Here is a 15592-nt window from a genome sequence, read left to right on the forward strand (position 1 = left end):
GTCCTGTCCTCCTTTTATTCTATAAACAGTCTCTTTCTAGAAGATCTCAACTACACTCATGGCTTTAAATATCATTTATTTACAGTTGACTCCTGAACTATGTCACTAGCCCCAACCTCTCTGCCTGAACTCGGGGCTCATTATGATCAAGTACTTCCCTGACATCTCTAATCTACTTCAATGACTGACAGAGATCTATCTCAAGTAAAACTCTGGATTGCTGACACTGCTCATCAAAAAGCTGCTACTTTCCCCCCATAAATATGATCATCTATCCACCTGCACAAGCCACAAACAGAATTATTCTTGATTCCTCTTTCCATCGTCTCTCATCATCTAACCTATCAGCAAGTCCCGATGACTCAGCTTCCAAAATATATTCCTAACCATCCACTCCTAAAACTTCAGTTCAGGCTATCACCATGTACTGCCTGGACTACTGCCAACAGTTTTTCATTGCCATCTCTGCTTGCTCCTTTATCTCCCCATAATCAGATTGCACCAGTATCTGCTCAAAATTCCCCAACTGATTCTAACTATCCTTAGAACAAAGTATATCATTCTCTACTGTCTTATAATCTATATATTTGAATGTATATGCTTTGGCCCCTGTCTATTTCTCTGAGCTCATTTCACATTCTTCTTCTTCTCTCCCGCTATACTTAATCTATGTTGGTCTTCTGTTTTTGGAAAATACCAAGCTAGCTCTCTAGTTTAAGGTCTTCACACTAGTTGTCTCCCTGGACCTTTGTACAAATAGCTCTTGACTTCATGTATCAACTCAAATCTCTTCAGAGAGGTTTCTTTGATCACCCACCCTTTAGTAGGACTCTGTCCTATCACTGGCTTTCACATCACCCTGTTTAATTCCTTCCCCAAGAAAGTGTAAGCTCAATGAGAACAGGTTCCTTGTCTGTTCGTGGCTATTATCTCCAACACCTAAAATTGTGTCACAGCATAAAACAGATGTCTAGTAATACTTCTTAAATGAATGAATGACAAACAGATTGGAGGTGGAAAAGCCTGGGATGACTATTAATAAGCTATTGTAATAGCCTATTTAGGAAAACAAAATAGCCTGGACTAAGCCCGTGGCCCTAGGAAATGAGAAAAAGGGATGCATTCAAGAGAGCCAGGAGGCAGACTGGCAGGAGGTCGTGTTAAAACCTATGGAGGAAATGGGGTTTGACCTCTCTATATGTTATCTCATAACATCCCATGTCACCTCCTTTTCATTTCCTCTAGTTTAGATTCTTCATGATGAAGAATTCCTGGACATCTTTTTTCACCTTGAAGACTATACTGGTCTTACATATTTTCTTTTATAGAATACTACTTCTTTGCTTTAACATTTTCCTCCCAAAATCTAGTTTTCTTTCTCTTTAATCACCTTCATGGCTCTCAACTAAGCCCTCTGCAAAGTCTCAGTAATGACCATAAAGGCCTTTGGGCTCATATTTGAGCCTTCATTATCTTTACTCTGACAGACTGATGGATTCATTCGTTTATAACAATTATTGGCTGGCTTATTTATCAAAAGACACAGTTTTCCAACTTTAAGGAACTCAAATATATTAGTGGGGAATTTTTAAAAAAAGGATCAATGCAACAGTTTGATAATTGTTTTAATAGAAGTAAACCAAACTTCCAAAGGAGAATAAAGGAGGGTCATTTACAATTCACCCTTCACAAACTGACCAGTTTTTGCTCTAAAATGGTCTGATCACATTCCTCCCTTCTTAAAAATCTTTAATACTCCAATATTAAAATTTTAAAGTGGAAACAATGATACAATATCTACTGTAATCTGACTTCATCCAGTTCTGTTGCCTTATCCCTCCCCTCACTTCTCCATTTGCCATGCACTCCAACAGCTAATGTTCTATAACAACATTTTCTAAGTCTTGGAAACATTGGTAATATTGTTTTAACTCCCTGAAATGTCTAATTTACTTTTTTAAACTTTTAAAATTATAATCATCTCCAAAAACCCAATTAAAATGCTAACTCCCTAGAAAGCCAGTCAAAATTTCCATTAAGTTCTATTTTTTCATATTTCTGTTTAAGTTCTTATCTCATTCTCCCTTATTCATTATTTTTTTTCTTTATATACCTACATCCTCATTAAATTATAAGCTCCTTGAGAGTTGGGGGCCCTATCCTATTCATTCTGTATTCCCACAATAGATTTCAAATAAAGTTGATGCAGGGGCCACTGACTTACTTGCAAGATCCTACTTGCAGGGGCGCCTGGGTGGCTCAGTGGGTTGAGCCGCTGCCTTCGGCTCAGGTCATGATCTCAGGGTCCTGGGATCGAGTCCCGCATCGGGCTCTCTGCTCAACAGGGAGCCTGCTTCCCTTCCTCTCTCTCTGCCTGCCTCTCTGCCTACTTGTGATCTCTGTCTGTCAAATAAATAAATAAAATCTTTAAAAAAAAAAAAAAAAAAAAAAAAGATCCTACTTGCAGGATCCTTGATCAGCAGCTCTCAAACAATCATATATATCCAAAATGTGTGCGTGTGTATGTGTGTGTGTGTGTTATATAAGTGCATACACATACATATCTATATCCATTTAAACATTATGTTTGTTTTTCCTGTTTCATTGTGGGCCAGTGACTGTCAAGACCATCACTGAAGAGTTGACCATGCACATCGACACACTTAGATCATAGTTTGCTATACTTCCATATGATAGCCAACAAGTATTTTGCTTCTATATTGCACTGGGCACAGTACTGCATATTTTAAATCCATTTTCTCAATCTTTACAACAACTCTACAACTCCATTTTATTTAGCTCAAAAAGATGACTCCCCCATGACCATAAACCTAATGTGTATCACATGAAATTTAAATTCAGATCTGCCTAGCTCCAAAATTTATCCTGCTTTCCATGTTACAGTGCTCCTCAACAAAACCAAATTATACTTGCCTTTCAATGATTCTCTAGTTACTCTAAATTCAAAATCTAATTTTGATTTTGACTAATTTTGATTTGACTAACCTGGGAGGCTTAGTTGGTTATTATCCCAAGGTCCTGGGATCACGCCCTGCATCAGGCTCCCTACTTAGTGGACAGTGTGCTTCTGCCTCTGCCCCTCCCCTCCACTCAGGTTCTCTCTCTGGCTTTTGCTCTCTCTCTCAAATAAATAAAATATTTTTTAAAAATGTAATTTATAGCAACTGGTTATCCACCAACACTCCCCAAAATGCTATCCTTCCCAAGTTTAAAAAGTGTGCTCCTTATTTTTAGCATCCATATACTAACATAAATTAAGTATAGCCATTCCTGAATGTTTGTGCCCTCTTCAAAAGTCCATGTTGAAGCCTAAATCCACAATGTGATGGTAGTTGGGGTGGGACCTTTAGGAGGCCATTAGGTCATGGGGGTATAGCCCTCATGAATGAGTAATTAGGGATTAGTATCCATAGAAGAAGAAACATAAGAGATGTAATTTCTCTCTCAGCCATATGAAGATATAGCAAAAAAGCATCTGTCTAGGGGCGCCTGGGTGGCTCAGTGGGTTAAGCCTCTGCCTTCAGTTCAGGTCATGATCTCAGGGTCCTAGGATAGACTCCCACATTGGGCTCTCTGCTCACCAGGGAAGCCTGCTTCCCCTTCTCTCTCTGCCTACCTCTCTGCCTACTTGTGATCTCTCTCTCTGTGTCAAGTAAATAAATAAATAAAATCTTTAAAAAAAAAGAAGTTATACTTAAAAAAAAAAAAAAGAAAGAAAAAGAAAGCATCTGTCTATAAGCCAGGAAATGGATCCTTACCAGACACCGAATATGCCAGTGTCTTTATTTTTTATTTAATTTTTTGTCTTTATATTGGACTTCCCAGCCTACAGAACTGTGAGAAATAAACAGTTACTGTTTGGTATTCAAAAATACCAAGTCTATGGTATTTTTGTTATAGCAATCCAAACTAAGACAACTACCAATAAAAATATTTCCTTTAAAATCTCATAATTCTTTTAAGATCTCATAATACTTTTTTTTAAGATCTCATAATTCTTAAGGTGTCTAATAAATTCATGCAAAGTATGATCAATATACATTAATCATAAATCTAAAATAAATCCTATTGTAACTAATAATATAATTAAGAAGAAAATGTGCTAAAATAGTTGGGCTTTATTTTTTTTAATTTATGAAACTATTATGCTATAAAAATGAAGATCTGGGGAATACCTGGATATGAGGACAATAAATTTGGGGGAAAATAATTACTTCAAGATATCAAAGCACACAACAGAATATGTATTGTGATAATTATATCCTGCCTTATGATTATATATAACACCAAAAATGCAAACTTGTCTACTCTTGAGTTATTAGAAAATTACTCTTTTGTAAAGTAGTAATATGATAACTAACTCTTAATTACATATTTTGATTGTTCTACGTAAAAGAGATTTCACTTCTCAGGACATCTGGGTGGCTCGGTCAGTTAAGCACCTGACTCTTAATTCTGGCTCAGGTCATGCTCTCAGTGATGTGAGACAGGGTTATGTGATGGAGTCCACAGCAGGCTCCATGCTCAGTGGGGAGTCTGCTTCAGATTCTTTCCCTCTGCCCCTCTCCCGAACACCCCCACCCCACTCTTTCACACACACACACACACACACACTCTCTCTCTCTTTCTCTAGTAAATAAGTAAATCTTTAAAAAAAAAAAAAAAAAGACAGATTTCACTTCTCTCTTCTCTGTTGACCAAATGACATGCAATAGTAATGAAAGTTCTTTTTGTTCAAATATTAAGTACAATCCATTTGTCAACCTGTACAGACAAGTATTAAAATATATTTAAGAATAAAAAATAGATGCTTAATAAATTAGAATCATTTAGAAATGAAAACCATTAAGATGTAACTTAGAATATCAGACAATTATAACTATATGAAACCTACACTCTTGAATTTCTTTAATACATACCATTTGGTGGTTTTTGTTCTTATCTTCCCTTAATGTGGATCATTTATTTTTAAAATCCTTTAAAATTTCTAATGCCCTAGAAATGTATAAATTATTCCCATAACATTAAGTGTTAATTACATTAGTGTATAAAAAGGTAATTTTATGTCTATCAGATGATTAATTTTAAGTAAAGATTATCTAAAAACATGGTTAGTGAATGGAAATCCAGACTTATATATTTAATTACATAATTAAAATACTTAGAAAAATTACTTAGAAAAATTACTTAGAAGAATTTTGAGCATATAAATTTTTGTTTGTTGCAACTCATCTGTGTTATCACATTATCTTAACTGCAAAGATTTTCTTCCCATGAAAAGTAAACAAATACCATATTACTACCTTCTGTGAAATAGCAATTTTAACCTCTCCTTGGAGTGCATCAATTTGTTTTTTCTTCTGTTCAGTCAATTGCTTTAGCTCATTTATGTTCCCCTGAAGTTGCTGTTCTTCTTTTTCCTTTTGTTTTAAAGTGTTCTGGGCCTGTACAACTTGTCCCTGCATTGAATTGAGTTCCACTTTCAAATGATGAGAAGTCTATAAGAAAATAAAATCTGTTTAGCATTCATCATTCAAGCAAGACACATTTACTGGGTAACTTCTACACGCCAGGCACAACTCTAGGTAGAAAGTACTAAGTCTGGTGGCCACAGGTGATAAGTAGTAAACAAAAAAATAAAAAATAAAAAAATAATAAAAATAAAAACAAAAATCCCTGCCATTAAACAGAGTTCATAACTGATGCTATTCCCTATTAGGTAACATGCTGGATTAATCTTTAATATTTGTTTAATCTTACCTTCCTTTCTAGCTTGTAAGTATGTGTTTGGATAGAGCTTGTAAATGAGCTAGACTAGTATTACCTTGTATCACAGAAAATAGGAATATTAATATCAATCTTGGGACTGCTGGAATGTCTACTGTCTTTCAAGAATAGTCTCAAAATGCTAACTTAGCTCATTGGCCATGGTTAATCAGAAAGAATAGCTCCATATTTACTCTGATACAACTAAAATCATTTTTGGCAAATATGTTTAGGATCTGTCTGATGACATTAAACTATCCCATGCAATAGTTTCTTCATTTAGAGATCTGGGGTATGTTGTGCTACTACCATGTTTTTATAATCTACTAGGATATATTTCTGTTCAAAATACAGAAGTCACACTGAGGTTCTTCTGTGGCCAACGTGAACTACAATGATCTCCAGTCCTTCCAGCCAAAGTCATGTTTTCATGTTTTATGCATATTTCATTATGAACCTAACTTGTGCATTTGACCATATTCAAAGTTACTTCTGAAAAGTTTCACCACTACATATGGTTGCTTCAGCTTATCTCCAACTTTTATGCAAAACAGGGAGTCAGGCAGTGTAACGATGATGATTATAATATGATAACCAATGATAAAATGATAGCTAACATCTGAGCATTTATTTTATTCTGTTATAATGGTTCCAAGCACTTTGAAATATATTAACCCAATTTTCTCCTAACATAATCCTACAGCATAGATTCTTTTATTAGCCCCATTTTACTGCTGAGGAAATGGGAGCATGGAGAGATTATGTAATCTGCCTAAAACAAGGCAAGACAGCATACCTAGCAAATAGCACAGTCAGGATATAAATCTGGACAATGGATTCGGAGCTTGATCACTAAGCCACCATAATTTTGCCACTTAATGACTGGCATCTAAAACACAAGTGGTCTCCTTTCAAGCAACAAGCAGACTACAATCATATTAAGGACTTCTCAAGACTAGATTTTGCTGCTTTATCAAATCAGATCTCTATAGAAAAACTACATGCCTGGACTGCTAGAGGTAGGTCTTCAGAGAATAACAACTATATATTATACCCATTTATTTACTCATTTGCTTATTTATTTTAGATGGAGAGCAATAAAAGCATTAACCACAGAAAATCTGTTGTTATACAACGTTAACATACCATTAAATATAAATGTCCATGAAATAAAGAGCTGTTAAAATATTATTTCTATGGAAAGCCTATCAAGGTATTTTTCTCAATCATAATAATGTTCCTTAATCTAAATTATCTAGTTATAACTCTATAGTAAATTGGCCCAATTAACTTTATTAATTGTAATCCTTTATTTTGGGTCTTTTATTATAAAGTAGCTTAAATCTTTTAGCAGCAGGTAGAACATAAATGACAATTTTAAACTATTTTTTTGTGATCCATCACATTTCAGAGACATAAACCTCCTCTGACTTAAGTATCAGTGTGAAATTTTGAAAATACAGACCTTATTATTCTTCACATATTTTACATTACAGAAAAAAAATCTTACCTGCTTCTCTTTTTCGAGTGACTTTTTTAGTTCACTCTGTTCCTTAAGTGCGTTCTCCATCTGTACTTGAAGCTGATGCTTTAATTCTTTGCAAGTTTTTTCCTAAAAAATATAAAAACTACATTATACAGAAGATATCTGTAGTAAGTTTAAAAAGTTTGATTTATATGCTTAGTAAGATCCACACATAGAAATACACTAGAATCATTGATGGGTTAGCATGGGATAGAATCATCCATTTGAGTTATAAACAGCCAAATATTAGAGCAATAAAGGTAGACAGATGGAAAAAGGTTAAAAAGCTTCTATCATCAACCAGCAGGAGAACGCTTTGGAAACCACATTTTTAGGTCACACAATTAATTACAATTAATTAACTTGTCATGCCATTTTAAAAGTAGAATAACAAAAGAGGCGCCTGGCTGGTTCAGTTGGCAGAGCCTGCAGCTCCTGATCTCAGGGTCCTGAGTTTGAGCCCCATGTTGGGCGTGGAGCTACTTTTTAAAAAAAGCTCGTAAAAGGAGAATGACAATCATCAAGAAAATGGAAAAAAGGAAATTTTTGTAAAAGAATGTATTAAAACAATAAAGAATAATCACATATTATATATATGATTTATATTACATATATATTTATATATGTCTTATATAAATATATTCAAATTCATATAAATAAAGAATAATCACAACTTAAGAGGGAAGCTGTACAGATAGGAGATGTTTTCTCCAAACAGAAAGGAACATAAAAGTAACATGCTAATATTATATATTTTTTGTGCTACTGAACATTTTCACTGACCTTCATATTGCTACATGCTGTAACATGTAACATGCTGTTACTCTGTTATTCTGGGTTAAAATATTTTTTTTTTTTGCAGATTTATTTATTTATATGAGAGAGAGAGAAAGAGTACGCATGAGCAGGGGAAAGGGCAGAGGGAGAGAAACTCAAGCAGACACCACACTGAGCCAGTCACAGGGCTTGATTCCAGGATCTTGAGATCATGACCTGAGCCAAAATCAGGAATCAGATGCTTAACCAACTAAGCCACCCAGGCATCCTATGGATTTCTGAGAGTACATTCCCCATTTAGCATTTCCTGAAACTGTGTGACTTTTATTTCATATAGTTTAAATATGTTTTATGGTAATTCTAAAACATGACATTATCTAGAGTTGTAGAACATTCAGAACATTTAGAACAACTTGGAAAGTTTATAATATCAGAATTAAAAGTCATCAAGATCCTCTGGGTTTTTTTTTTTTTTTCTATTTTTTTTCAGGCAAGAGAATAATGCTTGAATCAGCGGTTACATTCTCTATGAAAATGTCTCTGAGGACAAACAGGCAGCACTCTCTCCCAAACCCAACATCATACCAACAACAGACAAAAACTGTATATTCAACTAAAAGTTTCCTGGGCCTCTGGAAATTTTACACACAAACACCAATATCTTTTTCTCAGGTTAAGAAATCCCAATTCCTTTTCTCATAAGAATTACTTGAAATCATTTAAATGTAGGATAAAAAGTCAACGGTGGGTTAAGCAGAAAAACCAGTACATTTTAGATAAAAATTACTTCTACCTAAGTAAACATAAACAACTAACCAAATCTAATATAGCAGCTTTTCCTTTCTGATTTTCCTTTTCAAATTCACTTTTGGAGTTCCTCAAAGAATCAGAAACTTTTGATAGATTCTCTTTTGTTGCAGAAAGCTCTGTCATTAGAGTTTCTTTCTCCATCTTCACTTTTTGTAGTTCTGCTGCTGCTGTTTGAATTTTATTATTTAATTCCTTGTGCTGCATCTTTGTATCCTGACTTAAATTTTCAATTTCTTGTTTAAGGATTTTTTTTTCTTCCTCTTGCTTAGTAAGCATTTGCTTAATATTTTCAAGGGCTTCAGATTTTTTCTGAAGATCCAACTTCATACTGGATACTCTAAATATTTAAGAAACAAATTTTTAATTAATGCATAATTTACAATTCTTAATAAGCATTAAAAATTAATAATTATTATTTTAAATTAATAATTGAGTTTTAAAACTTTCTTGTGTAGCTCAGAAGTAAAAATAATAATTTAATGTCATAAAACAACACAACTGAAAACACCTTAAATCTGATCTGATCATTTGACAGATAAAGATGATTTTCTTTAAGTCAAATCCAGTCTCATCTATTGCAATGGATGTCCCCCAAAACTGTACATATATCTGACCCTCAAGTCTACAACAGCCAGAAAAGGTTTTCCATGTACCTTAAAGAACTTATTCATTGTGTTAGCCCCCATGCATACAGAGCACCTTGCCGCTTACCTTGAAAACATAAAACACATTATGTATTTTCTAGATATTAAACTTTAAAATATGATTAGTGTAGGAAAAAAAGTAAAAAAGAAATATTTCACTTCAAACAGAAAGAAAGACAAAAGATTTATTTTAATTCTAGCAGATTATAGAAGAGACTTATCATTTGTGCCTTAAATGTAAGTTTTCTATACCTAAATGAATAAGCTACAAGAATAAAGAAATGAAGATATAGCTTTAAGAAAGTTAAGAACTTCTACTGTTTTGACAAAATGAAATTATGCATCCAAAAAACCCCACATATTAAAGATCAACCATTTTTAAAGTGAAAATAAAACCAGATGCAAAGTAACATTTCTTGAATGCATACTATTTCTGATGTACTTTATAATCAGTATAAATTTAATAATATGTTAAAGAGAGGTTGCTAAAAGATGTACTAGCCACATATTTGAAGTTGGGTATTTATACAATACCAGAATTATATTTAAATTTGGAAATTTTTCAACTTTTAGTCCCAGAAATTTACTTTTACTTTCTAAAAGTGGCTTGAAAAGTGCATTCATAGGATACTGTACCTCACTGATTTTCAAAGGTCTAAATAGAAAGGTCATTATCTTTTTCATATAGCTACAATTCCTATCAAGCAACCCTAAAATTAGTACTTGATATATATCTCTATGATACTTAACTTTCCCATAAATAATTATTATAAAATCGTAAGATTATGTGAAAGAAGGAAAAACAGAAATAAAGTCTTTCATTGTCACGTAAAACTTTAATTTTAAAAAGGGCACTAAAGGAAGTAATAAATAAATCTTCAATCATAGTTGGAAACAACACCTTTTTTCAGAATTGACAAAACAACCAGAGGTCGGGGGAAAGCAAGGATAAAGAAGGTTAAACGTTATCTGGAATGAATATATCACGAGAACAAAAAGTATAGAATAAGAAACCTACTCAATCGTATTGTAATAGAGTTGCCTGGTGACAGATGGTAGCTACCATTGTGGTGAGCATAGCAGAAAATATAGAGGTCTTGAGTCACTTTGTTATACAGCTGAAACTAAAGTAACATTGTGTATCAACCATATTCAAACAAACAACAACAACAACAAAAACCCTATTTTTTAAAACACTATCAACCACCTTGACTAAAACTTATAGATAGAACACTTACCAACAGAGAATATACCTATGTGCACATGGAAAAATGAACCAAGGTAAACCATACACTGGGCAATAAATAAGACAGTTTTAAAAGACCAAATTTTACAGAGCATGTTCTCTGTTCACAATGGAATTAAATTAAAAGTTAGTAACAACTATCTAGAAAAGCTCCAAATATCTGGAAAGTAAACAACATACTTCTAAATACTCCATGTATCGGGCTCCTGGGTGGCTCAGTTGGTCAAGCAACTGCCTTCACCTCGGGTCATGATCCTGGAGTCCTGGGATCAAGTCCCACATCGGGCTCCCTGCTCAACAGAGAGTCTGCTTCTCCCTCTGATCTCTCCCCTCTCATGCTCTCTCTCTCAAATAAATAAAATAAATCTTTAAAATAAATTTATAAATAAAGAGGGGCGCCTGAGTGGCTCAGAGGGTTAAAGCCTCTGCCTTCGGCTCAGGTCATGGTCCCAGGGTCCTGAGATCGAGCCCCACATTGGGCTCTGTGCTCAGCAGGGAGCCTGCTTCCCCCCCCTCTCTCTGCCTCCCTCTCTACTTGTGATCTCTGTCAAATAAATAAATAAAATCTCTAAAAAAATAAAATAAATTTGTAAATAAAGAAATACTCCTTGTATCAAAGAAAAAAATCACAAAGGATATTACGGTAATGAAAATACACTGCAAGATGAGAGTTGGAAGGAGAGCTGAATGCAGAGATGTAAGAGGGCCTTGTAAAAGGGGAAACCTTGCCCTGTTTTTTGGGCTGAGACCTGGAATCAGGGGTAAGGTTTAGTAAAATGCTGGATGTGTTTACCCAGCCCTTTTTTCATAGTTGGTAGAGTAGAAATGCAAGATATTACATTAAAAAGTTTCCATAAAGTATATAGGCAAAAAAAGACTTTAGTATTAAAAGGTTTCCCTACTTCAATATGATATAGAAGCCTCTGCATGAGTTCTGAACCATGAGATTAGAACATGGAGTAGAAATGGGCCCATTTACTTTGAACCCATTAGAAATGGAAAGAACCTTTGTGCCCACAGGGGCCTTGGGAAGAAGAACAAGAACCAGCTCAGAGGTGATTTTCATGGACTGACGATTGGGTTCCAAAAGTGACAAATTACTCAGTGGGTGATATAAGAGATTATATGTGCTCCCCAAACTATGATGTTAATAGGGAGAAGGAACACCATTTAAGGTATATAATGCACCTTTATACCCTCAAATTCAAATACTTCACTATATGTGAAAACAAGAAATTTTTCTCATCACTCCCAAACAAGGGCAAAATCATGAACGTGTCAAACAACTTAATTATCATCAATCTGACAGGTTTTATTTCATTTCCCTGAGGGGTACCTCTCTAGGTTGTCAGTTTCCATCTTTATTACTCAGAGTCAAAAAACCTTCATACCCTTGACACAGATCAAGTCTGTGAACTCAGTCAGAGAGGTCTATTTGGCATTTAAAGGCAAAGTCTACTGAAATGTGACTGGTGACAACCCCTCCTTTGAAAAAATCCAGATAAATGGAGTGGAACTGATTTTTTCCATCAAAATTCTGGTGAGTTATGTGTCCATTGAAGATTTTATGGTAAGACCCAATGGAAGCTTCAACATCAAGAACAAGCTAAGAAAGAGACTAATTCTACCTTAGAGGTGAACAAAAGATGCCTCATCTCAGCACTTTTATGAATATATGGGGTATGTCTGGAGGCAGATACCCCCTCTGCCACTAAGGACATTTAAAATTTCTCTTATCAATTCATCTTTTAGATCCTAATATCTTCTAAACTAATTCACCCTTATACTCAGAGCGATCATAAATAAGCCCATTAAGCACTTAGTACAAATGGGAAAAGACAATCTTCCTCAAGGTAATTTATTCCATCTGTTAAAAATTGTCATACTAAACTGATTTTACTGGACTACGACATATAGGTACCATTTGCAGAAACCTGGCAAAATACGAAGAGGATGAGTAACTATGAAAATGAAACAGATACTACAAAAGGTGGACAACCACAGGGAAGCTTCCACATTAAAAAGCTATAAAAAGAAAAGCAAACTAAACCCAAAGTCTAAGGGAGAAAATACTAAAGAGAAGATGAGAAATAAATGAAATAGAAAATTGACAAAATCAGGGACACCTGGCTGGCTCAGTCAGTAGAGCACATGACTCTTGATCTTAGGGTTGTGAGTTTGAGCCCCACATTGGGCATAGAGCCTACTTAAAATAAAATTTTTAAAAAATAAATAAAGTTCAAGTAAATAAATGAAGTTCTAATCCAAAAAAAAGAAAATTGACAAAATCAAAAGTTTTTTTATGTAACCGATAAACCCCAAATTAGATTGATCAAGAAAAAGAGAACATAAATTAGCACTATTAAGAATAATAAGACATCACTACAGAGCCTACAGACCTTAAAAGTATAATGATCTTGTGAACATTATACCAATAAATTTGAAGTTTAGATTAAATGGAAAAATTCCTTCAAAAACACAAATTATCAAAACTGACTCAAATAAAATATTAGAAAAAAATACTAGCCCTGTATCTATTAAATAAATTGAACTCTAAATTAAGAAGCAATCCATAGAGAACTTCAGGTCAGTTGGTTCATTGGTGGATTTAATAAAACATTTAAGAAATAAATAATACCCCTCACAAACTCTTTTAGAAAGGAGAGGAAGAAAGAAAACTGTCTATTTATTTGTTATTATTATTTTTAAAGATTTTATTTATTTGACAGAGATCACAAGTAGGCAGAGAGGCAGGCAGAGAGAGAGGAGGAAGCAGGCTCCCTGCTGAGCAGAGAGCCCAATGTGGGGCTCAATCCCAGCACCCTGGGATCATGACCTGAGCTGAAGGCAGAGGCTTTAACCCACTGAGCCACCCAGGCACCCCTGTCAATTTATTTTTAAGACCAGCATGACCATAATTCCAAAACAACGACAATGATATTAAAGAACAACCAGACCAACAGCCCCCATGAATGCATAAAATTCTAATCAAAGTGTTATCAACTCAAAAACAGCAATATATAAAAAGAATAATACAGGATAATCAAGTGGGATTTATCCAAGGAAAGCAAAGTTGGTTTACTATTTAAAAAAGCAATCAATGCAATTCACCATATTAATAGAATAAAGAAGGAAAAACCATATGATCATATCATTAGATGCAGGAAAAAGAAGTTGATAAAAAAAAAATTTAAGAAAACTAGTATAGATAGTAATGCTCTCAATCTGATAAAAGAATCTGGGGTGGGGGGGACACACAGCTAATCTCAAAATTAATGATAAAATATTTCATGTTTCCAACCCAAAGCTGGAACAATGCAGGGAGATCCACTATCTTTTTATTCAAAATTCACTGGAGGTGTCAGCTAACAGTAAATCAAGAAAAGAAAAAATAAATAAAATAAAATAAAATAAAAGGCCTACAGAATGGGGAAAAAAAAAAAAACTGTTGATAATTAACAAATACCAAGATTTTCCACTTAGAATATTCTAAAAACTCTACAAAACCAAAATGTGAATTTAGCAAGGCTCAATTGTATTTTTATACTAGCCACACACAATCAGAAAATTTTAAAACCTGAAAAACATCAAATATTTAGGATTAAATTTAGGAAGAGATATTTAAGATTCCTATTTTAAAAACAAAATGTTAATCAGATACTAAAGAAGACATAAATATTAGAGAAATACTACATTCATGGATTAGAAGACTCAGTATTCTTTTTTATTTTTAATTTTTTATTTATTTATTTGACACAGAGAGAGAGATCACAAGTAGGCAGAGAGGGAGGGGGAAGCAGGCTCCCTGCTGAGCAGACAGCCCGATGTGGGGCTCAATCCCAGGACGCTGAGATCATGACCTGAGCCGAAGGCAGAGGCTTAATTAACCCACTGAGCCACCCAGGTGCCCCTAGAAGACTCAGTATTCTTAAAACATTAATTCTCCCCAAACTGAACTGCAGATTCATTGTAATTCCAATCAAAACCCAATAGTTTGATTTATAGAAATGGATGTTAATATTAAAATTTATATGGAAAAGCAATAAACTTAAAAGCATCAAGACAATCTTGAAAAAGAATTAAATTGGAGGGCTGATACAACCTGATAACAAGACCTATACCACAAAGCTACAAAAATCAACACAGGATGGTACTGGTGTCAGAATACCATACAGACATAAAGACCAAGAGAACAGAATTGAGTCCACAAATGAACCCACATATATTAAAATAACTGCTTTGACAAAGGCATGAAAGGCCACTTATTGGGAGAAAAAGGTTTTATCAAAAAATGGTACTAGAATAACTTAATGATGTACAGGAAAAAAGATAATCCTGGACCTCCATCTCATACCTCTCACAAAAATGAGTTCAAGGTAGATCCTAGACCTAAATGTAAAAACTAAAATTATAAAATTTCCAGAAGAAAACATAAAAGAATTCTTCATAAACCCTGAGGACAGCCAGAAGTTTCTTAAAAAAGACAAAAAACATAAATTTTTTTAAAAATGACAAATTGAATTCAACCAAAATTTAAAACTTTTCACTGAAAGATACCACCAAAAAAATGTAAAACAAATCTGCAAAGTCTTGAAAATCTATTTGTCTGTCTGCTTAGCTATCTGGCAAAGGATTAGTACTTTCAATATACAAAGAACTCCTACAAATCAATAATAAAAAGATTCCAGTGGGAAAAAATTTTAATAGGCAAAATAATTTGACACTTCACAAGTGAAAAAATGCAAATTAAGCTCACAATAAGATACTATTTCACAGTCAATAAGTAGCTAAAGTTAAAGGACC

The 15592-nt window shown here is 34.0% G+C and overlaps 1 protein-coding gene across 3 annotated transcripts in view; it reads right to left on the reverse strand.

Annotated features, from left to right (window-relative positions):
* The window catches only part of EEA1 (early endosome antigen 1), a 124869-nt gene that overhangs the window by 14154 nt on the left and 95123 nt on the right, over positions 1-15592 (reverse strand). For all 3 annotated transcript variants that reach the window (XM_032874212.1, XM_032874214.1, XM_032874213.1), the window contains 3 exons: positions 8906-9236; positions 7298-7399; positions 5325-5519 (listed from right to left, as the gene is read on the reverse strand). In XM_032874212.1, coding sequence (XP_032730103.1) covers positions 5325-5519; positions 7298-7399; positions 8906-9236 — 628 coding nt within the window. The remainder of the gene's footprint in view (positions 1-5324; positions 5520-7297; positions 7400-8905; positions 9237-15592) is intronic.

Source organism: Lontra canadensis, unplaced genomic scaffold, assembly GCF_010015895.1.
Source record: "Lontra canadensis isolate GAN:19392208 unplaced genomic scaffold, GSC_riverotter_1.0 scaffold52, whole genome shotgun sequence".
In the NCBI taxonomy this organism is placed as follows: domain Eukaryota; kingdom Metazoa; phylum Chordata; class Mammalia; order Carnivora; family Mustelidae; genus Lontra; species Lontra canadensis.